Consider the following 14,479-nt stretch of genomic DNA (forward strand, 5'->3'; position numbering starts at 1 on the left):
AGGGATCCCAACACTGAGCCATGTGGGACACTGGTGGTAACAGATTTCATGTCAGAAGTGAATTCACTTATCCGGATAACATGTGTCCTGTCAGTCAGCCAGTTGGCTATCCATCTGATGATGTAGGGGTTTATGCCTAACCCAGTAAGTTTATCTATCATCTGTGAGTGGGGGATTGTGTTAAAAGCTTTGGCCAGGTCTAGATAAGTGGTGTGTACTATTTTACCCTCATCTATGCCCCTGGTGACTTTCTCAAAGAAGTCGACCAGATTGAGCAGGCAAGACCTCCCTTTGACAAAGTCAGATAGGGTCTGGTCCAGTGTTTAGAGGGTTCCTATATTGTTATTTATCAGGTCTATGATAATTCTCTCCATGGCCTTGCAGATAAGACTGGACAAGATTATGGGTCTGTAGTTCCCTGGGTCAGTTGATGTGCCCCCTTGTGCAGAGGGATGACTGTTGCAGTCCTCCATTACTCTGGGACAAAGCCCATTCAGAGGCTGTGGTTAAAGTGGGTTTCTAGCGGCCTTGATAGATTCTGTTTTAAGCTACTTAAGAAGCATACAGGAATGTTGTTGGGACCCATGGAGGCTGTATTTTTGGCTTTAGCAAGTGCAGTAATGACCTGTTCCCTTGTAATGACTGGTATGGGGTGGTTGCAGGTATTTCTTTGGATGTGGTAGGAGGTGAGAGTTTAAACTGAACTTGTCGGCCAGCACGTTTGCTATAGTTTCAGGCTGGGTGTAAATGTTGCCATTCATGATTAACTTGGCACATTGCTGAGTGTTTCCCCTAAGGTTATGAACATAATTTAAAAAAGCTCTATGGTTGTCACCTGGAAGGCTATCTTTGCCTCACAGTTTGCTTTGGCAGATTTGACCAGTTCTCTAATTTGTTTGATTAGACTGGTGAGTGTCTTTTTGCATTGATTTCTGTATGCCTCCTTGGCTCTGGAGAGGATTTTTTTTTCCTTTTTTTTTAAATAACCTACTTATGCTAGGGGTCCACAATGATGGTTTATTTTTGCCAGTAATCATAGGTTTGATTTGGACATGTACTGCCTCCTCTATGCATATATGAATGTGTTGTACAGTGCTATTGTGTACAGCTTAGAGTAGGTTGCAGTGTCATCTGGTTTGGAAGGGCTTGGAAGTTTAATAAGCTGTCACTTAGTTTCAGGTAATTGGCCTTGGCAAAGTTCTTAACAGGTTCTAGGCTAGTTTTAATACTAAAGGAGATCATTTTACAGTCAGATCTTCCCAGGGAGAAGTTAATGTATGGTAGGGGAGCAGCATACCCCCATGTTCATGACTACTAGATCTAGGATATTTGTACCTCTAGATGGGGAGCTAACTAGTTGCTCCAAGGCATTTGCATTGACGAAATCCAAAAACCTGTGAGCAAGTGAATTATGGGTCTATAAGTGTCTCAGTTTATGGAGGGGTGTTTGAAGTCGCCCATAAGTGCACATATGTCTGCATTCTCCAGGGTGAGGAGTGCTTCCTGGGAATGCATTTTTTAATTTAAACTCCTGGCATTGAGCAGCAGTACCTTTAGGTAGTTGTGACTTTTTTTATGTTGGAGGGTTTAACAACTTGGCACGGCCTACAAAAGACACTATGGGAATAGATAAAGTTTTTGCCAGTATCCGGATGCCAAGTGGTGATAACTGCAAACCATATCTGGTGAAGCATCATGTTTTTTCAATCATGTCTCCCCCAGGTTTACAGATATTGGAGCCCATTGTTGTGACACCACAACTTAATCCAATTGTTGAAGCCAATCAGTTTTTGCTGGTACTATGACATCCTCATATATGAAGGTGGGATGCTACTCTATGCTAGATTCATACCTGCTTGGGACACACATTCAGAGAGCTCCAGCATGTCTCTTTTCATATAGTCCAGTGAGGTATGTCTTAGGTCATTTACACCCACATGGACTATGATCAGGTCATACTGGTACTTGTGGTTGAAAGACCTAAGTGCGTGCATGATCTGGTGGATCCTGGCTCCAGACAGACAGCTTACTGTGCTCTTCTCCTTGCTGGTGTGAGTTTGGTACAATGGTTAAGGTCTTTAGCTCATAAAGACAAGGTGCAAAGTTCGTTTGAATCTGTTCAGCCTGGTAAAGAGGACATCAGTATGTCTTACAACTGAATCCCCAATAACTAGAATGTTTGGCTGTGCGGTGGTGTTGCCTTATGGGCTTGGAAGCGGGGCTATTATGATTTTCAGAGTTGTGTGTTTTGTGAAGTGCTGTATTTTTTGGGTGTGCACAGGGCCACTAAGAGATGCTTTTAGGAGGTCTTGGAGGTTTGGGTAGATTACAAGTGAGTACCTTTTCACATATGGGTCTTTGTGTTTGTTCCTTAATGTTGGTAGAGAGTGTTTTGGGTGTAACACTAACAACCTGGTTTGCATTTTTCATGTGTGTATGCGAGAGCTTTACCTCCAATGTCACTGTGCATCTACATCGCTTGCATACTGTGTTTTTCTGTTCTAAAATTAAACTGTTGTCAGTGAATACTAGGCAGTTACTACACTGCCTCAGGATGCCCATATCCACCAGGCCAGAAACAGAAATGACAGGGAAGCGCCTATCCATTACACCAGATTTAGTAGATAGGAATCCTTGGAAATAAGTTCAATAACCCTGAAAAATGTTTCAAACTACAGAAAAAAAAAACATACAATAAACCTTCCAACAGCAGTTTCCAACTTGGATAGGTTGAATTCAGCTCTTTGCTCCCACCAGAGAGTAGAAGAACCCTCAGTGTAAAACAAACTGGTTTTGAGCTCAAGTGCATTAACAAATGCTTTACAACAAAGGTCAGAATTCCTGTAGTATCAAGAATCCTTGGAAATAAGTTCACTAATCCTGAGAAATGTTCACAAAATGCAGGAAGAAGTGTTCAATATAAGAGAATTACAACAGAGAACAACTTTGCAAAACTATGAAATATTTTGGCAGACTCAGGAGAACTTTGACAAACTCAGAACAGCTTCTACAGTATCAGCGGAGGTTAGGAAATATCAGAATGCAGTTAAAACAACCTAAGAGCAGTAGAGTAACAGATGGAGTTTCTTTAACAAATGCAGGCTGAAAAACAGTGATAAATTCAACCAAATCCATAAATGCAGCACAGAAGTGCTAAATAACACTGAGACATTTAGACCAAGAGCATAAAAATAGTCATAACAGCTTTGTAGGTACAGATGGCTTTAGAAGCAATCCAAGTCTTGTGGTCACATGTGTCCAAGCTAGGCACAGGAAAGGTCTGAGTAAATGAACCAAGAAATATAAATGCTAGAGCTGATATAGTTAATATGACATACCAGATCCTTCAGGGATGAGATTGTCATGTAGGGATGCACTTCTAATGTAACTGGAATGGTGGTAGATTCTGCATCTTCTACACCCACACTTAATCTGCAAAATGGAACAAACATAAACATTTGCAAAGGCCTCAGAATTTTCTGACTATTACAGGACGTGATACTTACCAGAATACATGAGGAGCATAATGCTGACATTTACTCAAATGATACACTTAATACTTGAGCATTTTCAAATCCCTCCATTCTCACTTCCCAATTATCTGAATGCAATATTGTGACATTTACTCAAATGATATACTTAATACTCGAGCATTTTTAAATCCCTCCATTCTCACTTCCCATTTATCTGAATGCAATATTGCCTTAAGAAAATTATCCAGTTATTTAAAAACAGCATGCCCTTCTGCATTCATCTTTTCTTTTGATCTGTAAACCACGAAACCCAAGTTTTTAATTTTATGTGTTCATGCCATATTCCCTGTATTCCTTTGTTCCTTCTGTGAAGACATATTTGAATAACATAAATCTTCATTCACAGTAAAAAGTTTACCATTTAAAGCACTTTCACTCCTTCCATTTAGCTCCCTCGTCTAATTAAACCTCACCCCCCCATCTCTCTAGGTCCTCAAAAATATAACTCATCTCACAGGTTAAATTTCCTCAAAAACATCCCTGCATTTTTGACTGCCTTGACGACTATGTAGAACAAAATGACCATTACAAACCAGGCCTTCTAATCTGCATCCTCCTCACTCAGCTCCACAATTCACTCATTAAGTCTGCTGCGTCATATTTCTTAACACTAAAACAAAGATGACCTCTACTTAACTGCATCTTTAGCTTACTTCATTCTTCACAAAGACTTACCCCATGTTGAAATGCTGCACTTAATTTTGAAAGTCAAGAGATATGTTACTGCCATTTTTACACACTACATATACAACATGAATTTCACAATGTAATTATTTACACTAACAAATGTGGAATAGAGTCCCCTGCAGTGGTAATCTGGGACCAGCCCAGGTCATGTCTGAAAGGGGCCTTGGACCAGCCCACTTTCCCAGTTAACAAATGTTAAAAAAATACATTTCTATTATGAGCGTTCCCTTCTCATAACTGCTTCAGGTCTCTTGTGTCAAGTAGCCCATCCTACCACTTCTTTTATCTGCATCTGTACCCTTAAACTGGATTTACGGCATGTTACCAGAACTACTTCCCATAGAGACAATATTAATTAACTTTTGCTACGGCGTCGCTTGAATAGTAATATGTATCTTAGTGCTCTGGGCAACATGATGGTTATTAGCTGTATTTTTCTAGCTCACCAGAAAATTACTTAATCAGAATAAACGGTAATCTTCTACATATTATCAGGAGGACCCCCCCCCAAAAAAAAAGGAAGTGTGGAGTGGTGGCATGCACTGGAATTTTGAATGAATCTGATGGAGTTGTGGCAAAGCCAGCAAGCCTGGGCTTTGCGGTTTCCTGAGTATGAAGTTGTTTGGCTTTTTATGGTATTCTGGAAAAAAAAAGAAAACTGCAGAAAATCAATGCTAAGCTCAAGCACAATCAGAAATTCAGTAAAAGGTTACCAGAAAAAGAATTCATTCTAACAAGAGTTCGGATATGCTTCAGTTCTTAACTGACCAAAACGAAGTTGAAAGCGCAAGGAAAAGCAGTTGAAGTTAGGCTGGAAGTGATTGGAATGCAGCTCGTTAAACAGGACAAGGTTATAAGCAAGGCACAAAAACTTAAAAATAAAGCTGCGGGTCAGAACATGTCCTACTCAAGCACTACTTGTTAGATTTTATGAATATAAGTCTGAAATTAATTATGTTGTAAATATGCTAAAAGAAAAAGCTTGCTTAAATGCAGAAACAGAGTTTAGTAATATGTGATCAGCAGTCATACTAAATGACCATGGCTTGGAAAAGGAATCTGCTGAATGGACATTTTTCCCTTACAGACTTAAAAACAGGATGTATGCAAGAGCAAAAATGCAAAATCTGCTGTTAAAGAACACTGACATGTTTTTCTGCATATAAAAGATGGGCACAATATGTTTCCTAAAATAACAGGACGGACGCAATATGTTTCCTAAAACAACAGGATATGTTTATGACTCTGTGACAATGTGTTTTCTCAAAAATATGTTTTTCTGCATGGAAAACAGGATATGACTATCAGCAGTGGCACAAGAACAGATGTTTTTGTACAAAGATCCAAATAGAATACAGAACAATGTGTTTCCTCAAAAATATGTTTTTTTGCATGAACATCAGGTCACTGTTACAGGATATTCACACTGTCAGAAAAGCTGGTCTCTTACAAGACATTGTTAAACAAGGAAGCTTAGTATTGTTTCTACAGGACTAAAACTGTATATAAAGAGCTGTATAAATCCAGTTATGTTAGAGGTATGGTAGGGACTCATGTGTCCTAAGGTAAATGTTATATCTCTCATCATCTGTACTATATGAGAAGTAAAGTTGGAACAGTACTTTTAAGCTGCAACGTGGTTCCGTTTGGTTTATTATAAAAAGTTATTTGTTACTGCTCTCTAAAGTTGATGCTGCAAAGTATATTCTCTCATCAGTGTATATTCTGCAAGTTTCTGTATGCAACAGACTGTGAATGCAAATATAACCAGACTTTGAATTTTAGCAGAATCCAGCCAGCAAGACTGAGTGTCTTAAGAACACTTCAAATCCATCCCACAGTAAGCAAGCAGCAAGTAAGTGCCATATAATTTTTTCAATGGCAAGCCAGCTGAGTGACTAGCACCATATAATTTTTTTCAATGGCAAGCTAGCCTGCATTTGAACCTACAATCTGCAATTCAAACACAGGAGGAGTGATGGTAAGCCCTGCAGAGGGTTACTTCAGTTAAATTGCAGTAACTAACATTTGTACGTATGTGTCAATTCTGAACAGAAGCATTCCAGTTTATGCAGCTTGCAGTAGTAAAGTTTTTTAGACATCTACATCTGGAGTGAGACAGAAGTTCCAGTCGCAGTGCCATAATTTCACTAAAGAAAAGGGGGATATCCACTAGCCCATCAGTCCACTGCCTGTTGTGCTTTCCCAGCTTCTCAAGTGACTTTGAAAAATTTCCAGCCATCTGCAACAACAGCCTGATCACCTGTTTTCTTGCTCACTGGTAAGACTTTTTTCTACGTCACATTTTTTAGTATGGTTGCTATTCGACAGTTTGGATATTAGACAGTCTAAATATTAGATTAGACAGTATGGATATTTTCATGCATAATTTAAGCAAATGTAAAAAATTGCAATGTTGGTATACACAGCATATTAGTAAATGTAAAACCTTAGTAGGGCAGGTTGATAGTAAGGCATTATGCAAATGTATTACAATGTTTGGCTGGTATCTCAAAGAAAACCATGTGAAAAATGACAAATGTTTATTGTGTGCTTTAACAAAAACTGCATTTTGTGTATTATGCCATAAAATAATATTGCATCATATTGCTAAAAAAATAGACTGTAAAGACAGATCTGAAGAATTAACTAAGGGTAAAGTGTTTCCATTACATTCTGATGTTGAACAGTTATGTCCTGTCATCACATGTGAGTCATATCAGTTACTGATAAAACCCCTAGTACATTTTGTTACAAAGGAATGTAGTAAACTTCTAAAAGACAGACATAATGAGTTCAGGAAGCTTAGACAAGTAATACACACATATTTTCAAAAGTGCATAGGAGTTTCAAATTCAGCAGAACAGCTTACTAAAGAATGTCAGAAAGACCATGCAACATTACAGAAAATTCAACAGCAGTTGCAGGATAAAGGAAATAAATTAGCTCAACTGACAAAGACTGGGAACTTCCTGCATACACAGTTAATCTGTGCAAAAGAAATATATTTTATAATATGTTTATGTTTTGAAAATGGTTAAACATACATGGTAGGATGGTAGGATCTGATGTCTGGACAAATCATTCTTAAATGTTTTACTTTCATTCACTTAAAGCAAGACATCTATCAGTACTACAGTAAAGTAAAGCATATGAATGCCATTCATTAGCATAGTCAAAAGGTAAACAAAATTGTTCTAGTGTATAAAATTAAATAAAAATAGATGAGTAAAAATTTTAAGTCACAAGACTGACATGCTTGTATAAAGATATACAGATACAAGACAGACATGCATGTGTGTTCTTTTCATCTAAAGTACATCTGTTACAATACACAAGAATAACAGGCAGACAACAGCAAATATAAATAATATAAATATAAATGTGTTGGTTAAACTAATATCTATTTTGTTTTTTACAATTTGTTTATAATTGTATAGTAACACCAAACAGTTAAAGTTCTGAATTTTAAAAATAAATAAAATCACAGATGGTATTATTCAAACAGTTTTTGTAAAATTAATGGCAGGACAGTTAAATAGTTAAATAAATAAATAAAAAAATACTGAAATCCATGTAAGGTAATTGTAAAATAATGTCTGTTTATGTTGTATAAATGCATAGTTATGCAAATCACAATCACATTAAAGGAAAAATGCCAAAAGAATTAACTATAGTTTACAGAGTATAAAATGTGAGCTCAGACCTTCCTAGACTGAATGAACAGCTACAGGAAATGCTGGAAAGATAAGATAAACAACAAGACTGATTGCCAGATAAGTAGCTTGAGTTTTTCTAAAGCATCATTGTTATTAAAACATAATTATTAAAATGTTTACAGGCAACACTATTTGGTAATTGTAATAAAATGCCACAATTGTGCATATATGTCACTTATAATCTGTTTGCAAGTAAATGTTAAAAGAAAAAACTCAGTTGCATCAAGTACAGCCAGCAAATGGGCTATAGTATATATACAGTTCAAATCAATTGTGCAGGAGGGTGTAAATACCTACTAGAGGTAATATACAGTGAAAGCTTTATTTAGTAACCTAATAAAATAAATGTATAACCAAAGTGTTGGGCTGACATACATTCTATTCTCACAGCATAGGGCAGGAAAACAGTGCTGAAGTACTACAGGGGGAGGGGTACTTTCTCAGTTTTACACTGACTGTATAAGGGGGAGGGGCACTTTCTCAGTTTTACACTGACTGTATAAGCAGTACTGCACAAGGGTCTGAAATAAAGCTACAGAAAAAATAAACAACAAGGGTCTAAAATAAAGCTACAGGAAAAAAATATCTCATTCCTTCCTGACAATACTCTTTTATAGAGAGGAAAAAACAGGTATTAGTGTATTAGAAATACTGGTAAACTGGATTAAACCTGACAGAATAAGATATTTTACAAGTTGTTAATAGCTATCATAATGGTTATTATTGTATTGTTTAGAATTAAATTGTATTTACAACCTGTTAAATTGTAAAGCTATACAAGAGATGGTTTAAAAAACAAGAGATGATTTAAACTTGCTTTATTAAAGCTATACAGGAGAGAATAAAGATGTGCAAAATGCATAAATGTTTCTAATAGCAAGAATGGTCACTATTTCAATATGTTTTTGACAAAACAATGTTGGTATAAAAAAGCATGAATATTTTTAATTGCTGAGCATGTAGTTTAAAATAACAGGACATATGGATTTAGTATCAATTCCACTAGATATTTCTAGAGAGACATAAACATTTTCCAAGATTTTGCTCAATATTAATGTTATTAAATTTGTAAGATTAGACTAAATGTACTTTATAGTCATTGTATGTACAAATGCAGAAGAATTTAGTACAAATGAAATTAATGTCTAGTAATGAATATGTGTGAAAAAAACATATTTAAAGAAAACAATGGGTCCAGGGTACCTACTAGATTGAAATGCATAAATAGCAAACAGTCTGTGTAAATACATACTGTACAGGATACATCGTAATAAGTTCAAAAGTAATTTGTCAAGTTGTAATATCACTGGTTTTACCCCAGTAAAATAATTGCTTTCAAATACTTATTATTTAAGCCCAGTTCAGTACTTTACCAAGATGTTAATGGGCAGTTCAAAGACATGACCACAATGTGATGGTTAAAATGACATTAAAACTGTATATTTTTAGCAGTGTATAAATGCTTGTAGTAGCACATAGTTATTGTCTCTTATAGTTAATTCAACAGTTGCAAAGAGCTAGTGAAACAATTCTAAATCATAAATTAAATTCTGTGATTGCAAAATAATAAATTAATCAAGTAAAATTAAAACAGACACAGCTCATAACTGATAAAATATTTTCACAGAATGGTCTGCAAAAGAAAAAGTTGTTAAATACATTCAGGTTTGGTAGTAAAACTTAATATCATTATATTAACTATGTAAAATTGCATTTTGACTTGTATCAAAAGAAGACTATAGGTTTGCTTTTTATTGTGTTTTCTATATAAAATGTTTTGAGTATGTTTAAAAACAGAGGGAATTGTTAGATTTTATGAATATAAGTCTGAAATTAATTATGTTGTAAATATGCTGAAAGAAAAAGCTTGCTTAAATGCAGAAACAGAGTTTAGTAATATGTGATCAGCAGTCATACTAAATGACCATGGCTTGGAAAAGGAATCTGCTGAATGGACATTTTTCCCTTACAGACTTAAAAACAGGATGTATGCAAGAGCAAAAATGCAAAATCTGCTGTTAAAGAACACTGACATGTTTTTCTGCATATAAAAGATGGACACAATATGTTTCCTAAAATAACAGGATGGACACAATATGTTTCCTAAAACAACAGGATATGTTTATGACACTGTGACAATGTGTTTTCTCAAAAATATGTTTTTCTGCATGGAAAACAGGATATGACTATCAGCATTGGCACAAGAACAGATGTTTTTGTACAAAGATCCAAACAGAATACAGAACAATGTGTTTCCTCAAAAATATGTTTTTTTGCATGAACATCAGGACACTGTTACAGGATATTCACACTGTCAGAAAAGCTGGTCTCTTACAAGACATTGTTAAACAAGGAAGCTTAGTATTGTTTCTATAGGACGAAAACTGTATATAAAGAGCTGTATAAATCCAGTTATGTTAGAGGTATGGTAGGGACTCATGTGTCCTAAGGTAAATGTTATATCTCTCACATCATCTGTACTATATGAGAAGTAAAGTTGGAACAGTACTTTTAAGCTGCAACGTGGTTCCGTTTGGTTTATTATAAAAAGTTATTTGTTACTGCTCTCTAAAGTTGATGCTGCAAAGTATATTCTCTCATCAGTGTATATTCTGCAAGTTTCTGTATGCAACAGACTGTGAATGCAAATATAACCAGACTTTGAATTTTAGCAGAATCCAGCCAGCAAGACTGTGTCTTAAGAACACTTCAAATCCATCACACCAAGCAGTAAGCAGCTCCATGTAATTTTTTCACTACTTATCACTCTGTTATCCATTATTTATTTTACCCTCCTGATTTCTAAATATTTACTTACTAAAATGTTGTTATACATACCAGTCGTACCTGCATTTGCTATTGCTTATTATGTCAGCACTTTTCTATGCTGTGTTTTACATATCTGTGTGCACCCCCTGGACCAGTATACTCACCTGGCTAACAAATGTATAAATAAAGAAAAGGTAGGAAAGGGAATGAGTATATGCAAAATTGCTCATGATGTAGACAGACACTGAAAAGAAGAGACAGATGGCCCACTGGGTCCAAACTTCACACTAAAATAGCATCTATTATCCAAGCTGTGGGCACCTGGAAAAGAATTCATACTGCAGGGCAGAAGAATCTTCACTAACTATGACTCCTCTTTGCCAACCAGGAAAAGATGATTACCATTCAAGCCAATGATTTGGGTATGCATGCAGAAATTGCTACATTTAGACCGGTATACCCTGCAGCTATGAAAATCTTTTCCCTAGCGGGACGCAGTCATTGCAGGAACTAGATGAGGAAATGACAGCTGTCAACACTAAAAACAAAGACCAGGAATAGTACAGATAGAGGAGAATTTGAGGAAAATGCAGCAGTTGTGCAAGCTTGGTATGAGTGGAGCCTTTCAATAGCAAAGGAAGCCTTCAGGCAGTCATTCCTTTCTTGAAAAGGAAAACAGCATTAAAAGAGCAAGACTGATTGAATCATTCATTCATTTTTATTTATTTTGTTTATTAAATGGCTAAGTGGGCCAGTGCAATACCCTTTCCAACCACTACGTGAACCCACAGACACACAATTACATAAATGCTACACAATGACACACATGTACACAAACTGAATAAGCATGGAAGCAATAAGCAAGCATTATATACAATAGTATAAGAAAGATAACCAATGAATCTTCATTAGGGTGTGAGTGATTAAATTAATCTTAACAGTCTAAAGCAAGAGCATTTCAAGTTGGCTTAACAGTGCCAGTTCAGAAGGCAGCAGTACCAACAATCTTCAGATTAGACAGCTTAACAATGGAAAGAGTGACTCGTGTGAGAATTTGAGAGAAGGTGTGATCAAGGGAAAAGCAATAAAATTGGTACGATTTGCCATAGGATACAGCCACATAACTGTAAACGCTAATGTTTTCTTGGCATTGTGGACAGGGAAGAAACTTCTTTCCATTTTATTTGGTTACTAACATGGTTAAATAGGACAATACGTACAACGGGTCTAACTACTATTGCTTCAGTTGAGTTTATTCAGTTGCTGAACTAATTGTCGATATGAGAATGTTTGCTGATGAAGCAATTTGCTATCTTCATGAAGGATTAACGACTCTCTCCACAAGTTTTACTTAAAAATATGGGCATTATTTAATTTATCTAACAATATTTATATCTGAAAACCTGAACTGCATGAACATACAAATGAAAATATAATATTTGTGAAAAAACACATATTCTTTCTGTATGTTTTGCTTATAAAATTGACCATATTAATTTATATAGTAATATTCTGCATACAGTTAACGTGTTTGTTTTTGTAAAAGTATTGTCATGGTTTGGGGGAATTTTTAACAATTACTGCATGACAGGTAAATTTAATGCCATCTAGTACAGTACAGCAAAAGAGATGAGGTGAGTTTATATTGTAATAGTTGAAAAAATACAAATGATTATTTGATGATGAGACAAGACAAACAATTGAAGAGGTATATGGAGAGGCCCTAGACACTAAGAAAAATCCTAGTTTCCGGCAATATGCAAAGTAGTTTTTAGTCAAGTCTAGAACAGAAGTTGATGTTAAAAGGGAATAATTTGTAGGGCATATAAAATATTTTATAACAGTATGAATGAATTAGAGATTGTTAGAAAAGACTGACAATGGAGGCAGCAAAGGCAATTTATAAAATGAACAATGCAAGGGCATCCGTTTGGCTCCCAAGTACGCAACAAAGTCTAGAAAAGAGGATTTTTCCAGGTAAATAGCAAATGATAAAAATGTGATGGAAAAGAGAGAAGTTACCAAGAACATATTTTTTGGGATTGTAATGAGTTGGCAAATTTTAAAAATTCCCTTCAAAGTACTCTGTCAGAAATGTTTTGGGAGCAAACGGCTGTAACTAAGGAATTTATTCTTTTGAGCGTGGGCACAAGATATGAATTGCCTGGGCATAATAACCCCTTATTTACCTTAATACAGTTAGCTGCTAAAAAATAAATTACTAGAAAATGGAAATCAAACCAACTGTAACTGAAGTACTGAATGATGAAAAGGAGATAAAAGAACTACAGATGGACTTCCAAGATGGCTGCACACTGATCAGCAAGTTGACTTCGGCTCTCCCATTCTGAAAAAAAGAAACTGAAAAATAAGAGCTAGCAATTCTGAAAGTTTTAGTAAAATGCATTCACTAATTAGTCAGTACACTGTCTAGATGCCAGCAAAGAAGAAACTTTGAAAGCCTGAAAGAAAATCAACAGGAAACGGTGAAGAAAAAATTCTTCCAAGCTGGGAAGAATCTTGGGGCTTGAATTGCTTTTTGCTGAGCAGCTGCACTTTTGATACAAGAGATGGCTTTTAGTAATTTTAGAGGAAACAAATCAAATGTGCTCAGAGCCGATTAAAATAAATGAAACGAAGAAGTATATCAACTGATCTAACAAAAGGCTGGAAAAAAAATGGAAGAAGTTTTAAACAGCTATTCGAATAAACTGATAAAACTGCAAAAATCAGAGGTCAAATGAAGAAAATCCAAAACCACTAAAGCAGTACAGAAAAATATCCAGACAAAAGCCAGTAATATATCCTTTATTAACAGCACAAAAACCTCTCTAGTACCTCGGCATAAAGCCTTCCAGGAGATCAATAAAGGATATATTACTGGCTTTTGTCGTCAAATGAAGAAAAGGCTGGCTGAGTATGAGTGTTCAAGACGAGATGTTTCACAAATGGTAGAGTTAGAGGGCAAAGCATGCAGAGAAAAAGGGACATTTTATGATGTACATGAGAAACTAGAAGGAACAGACTGTATTAATTTTATGGAAGTACAAACAAGAAACTGGACTAGTATTCCACAGCAGGATTGATTAATTTAAAGGATATATTGCATGTATACTCAAAACGTGGCAATAAGAAAATAGGCAAAAATTCAATTAGAAATGATGCAATTGTACCAGCAGAAAGAATTGATCCTGACAAAATTCTGGCAGAAGAGCAACATATTAAAACCTGGCAAAAGTAGAGTATTTGTGAAAAATGATTATTCACTGTATACCAGGCAGAAGAGAAGCAAATTTATTCTGGCAATCAAGGAACGTCAAAAAGGAAGTATGCGATTCAGGCTGCTGTATCCAGCTGTCTTCAGAATATTTTTTTCTAAAGTATCAAAGTCATTTTTGATGCAGAATATGCTAAGGAAGAAATACAAAAGCTTGTGCAACAAAAAGTGAGCTATCAAACAAATGGGGACTCTGTTTCTTATTCATCTGAAATTAAAACCCACAGACAGACATTGCCACTGAAACATTTTTCAATATTCCAAAGGAAATTGCTTGAGACACAGAAAAAAAGCACAGGAGTTGACTAGAAGAATTGGGAGTACCTTAGACCTGAACCAGAGTTTGGGGTTGGGAGACAGAGATGAACAGTAAGACCAGCAACACTGAAATTAGTGACTAAATGTGAGACTATAACGCATCAATCACATTTGTGTAAAATGGCTTTACAAGAAAAAGTGGCTGAGAAAGACTGGACTTTGTTAAACTTGTGGGG

At 35.8% G+C, this 14,479-nt stretch overlaps 1 protein-coding gene across 2 annotated transcripts in view; it reads right to left on the reverse strand.

The window, feature by feature from the left end:
* The window catches only part of RBCK1 (RANBP2-type and C3HC4-type zinc finger containing 1), a 348,371-nt gene that overhangs the window by 242,686 nt on the left and 91,206 nt on the right, over positions 1–14,479 (reverse strand). For both annotated transcript variants that reach the window (XM_044090303.1, XM_044090302.1), the window contains one exon: positions 3,339–3,432. In XM_044090303.1, coding sequence (XP_043946238.1) covers positions 3,339–3,432 — 94 coding nt within the window. The remainder of the gene's footprint in view (positions 1–3,338; positions 3,433–14,479) is intronic.

The sequence above is a fragment of the Protopterus annectens genome, chromosome 12.part0 (genome assembly GCF_019279795.1).
Source record: "Protopterus annectens isolate FY-2018-M chromosome 12.part0, PAN1.0, whole genome shotgun sequence".
In the NCBI taxonomy this organism is placed as follows: domain Eukaryota; kingdom Metazoa; phylum Chordata; order Ceratodontiformes; family Protopteridae; genus Protopterus; species Protopterus annectens.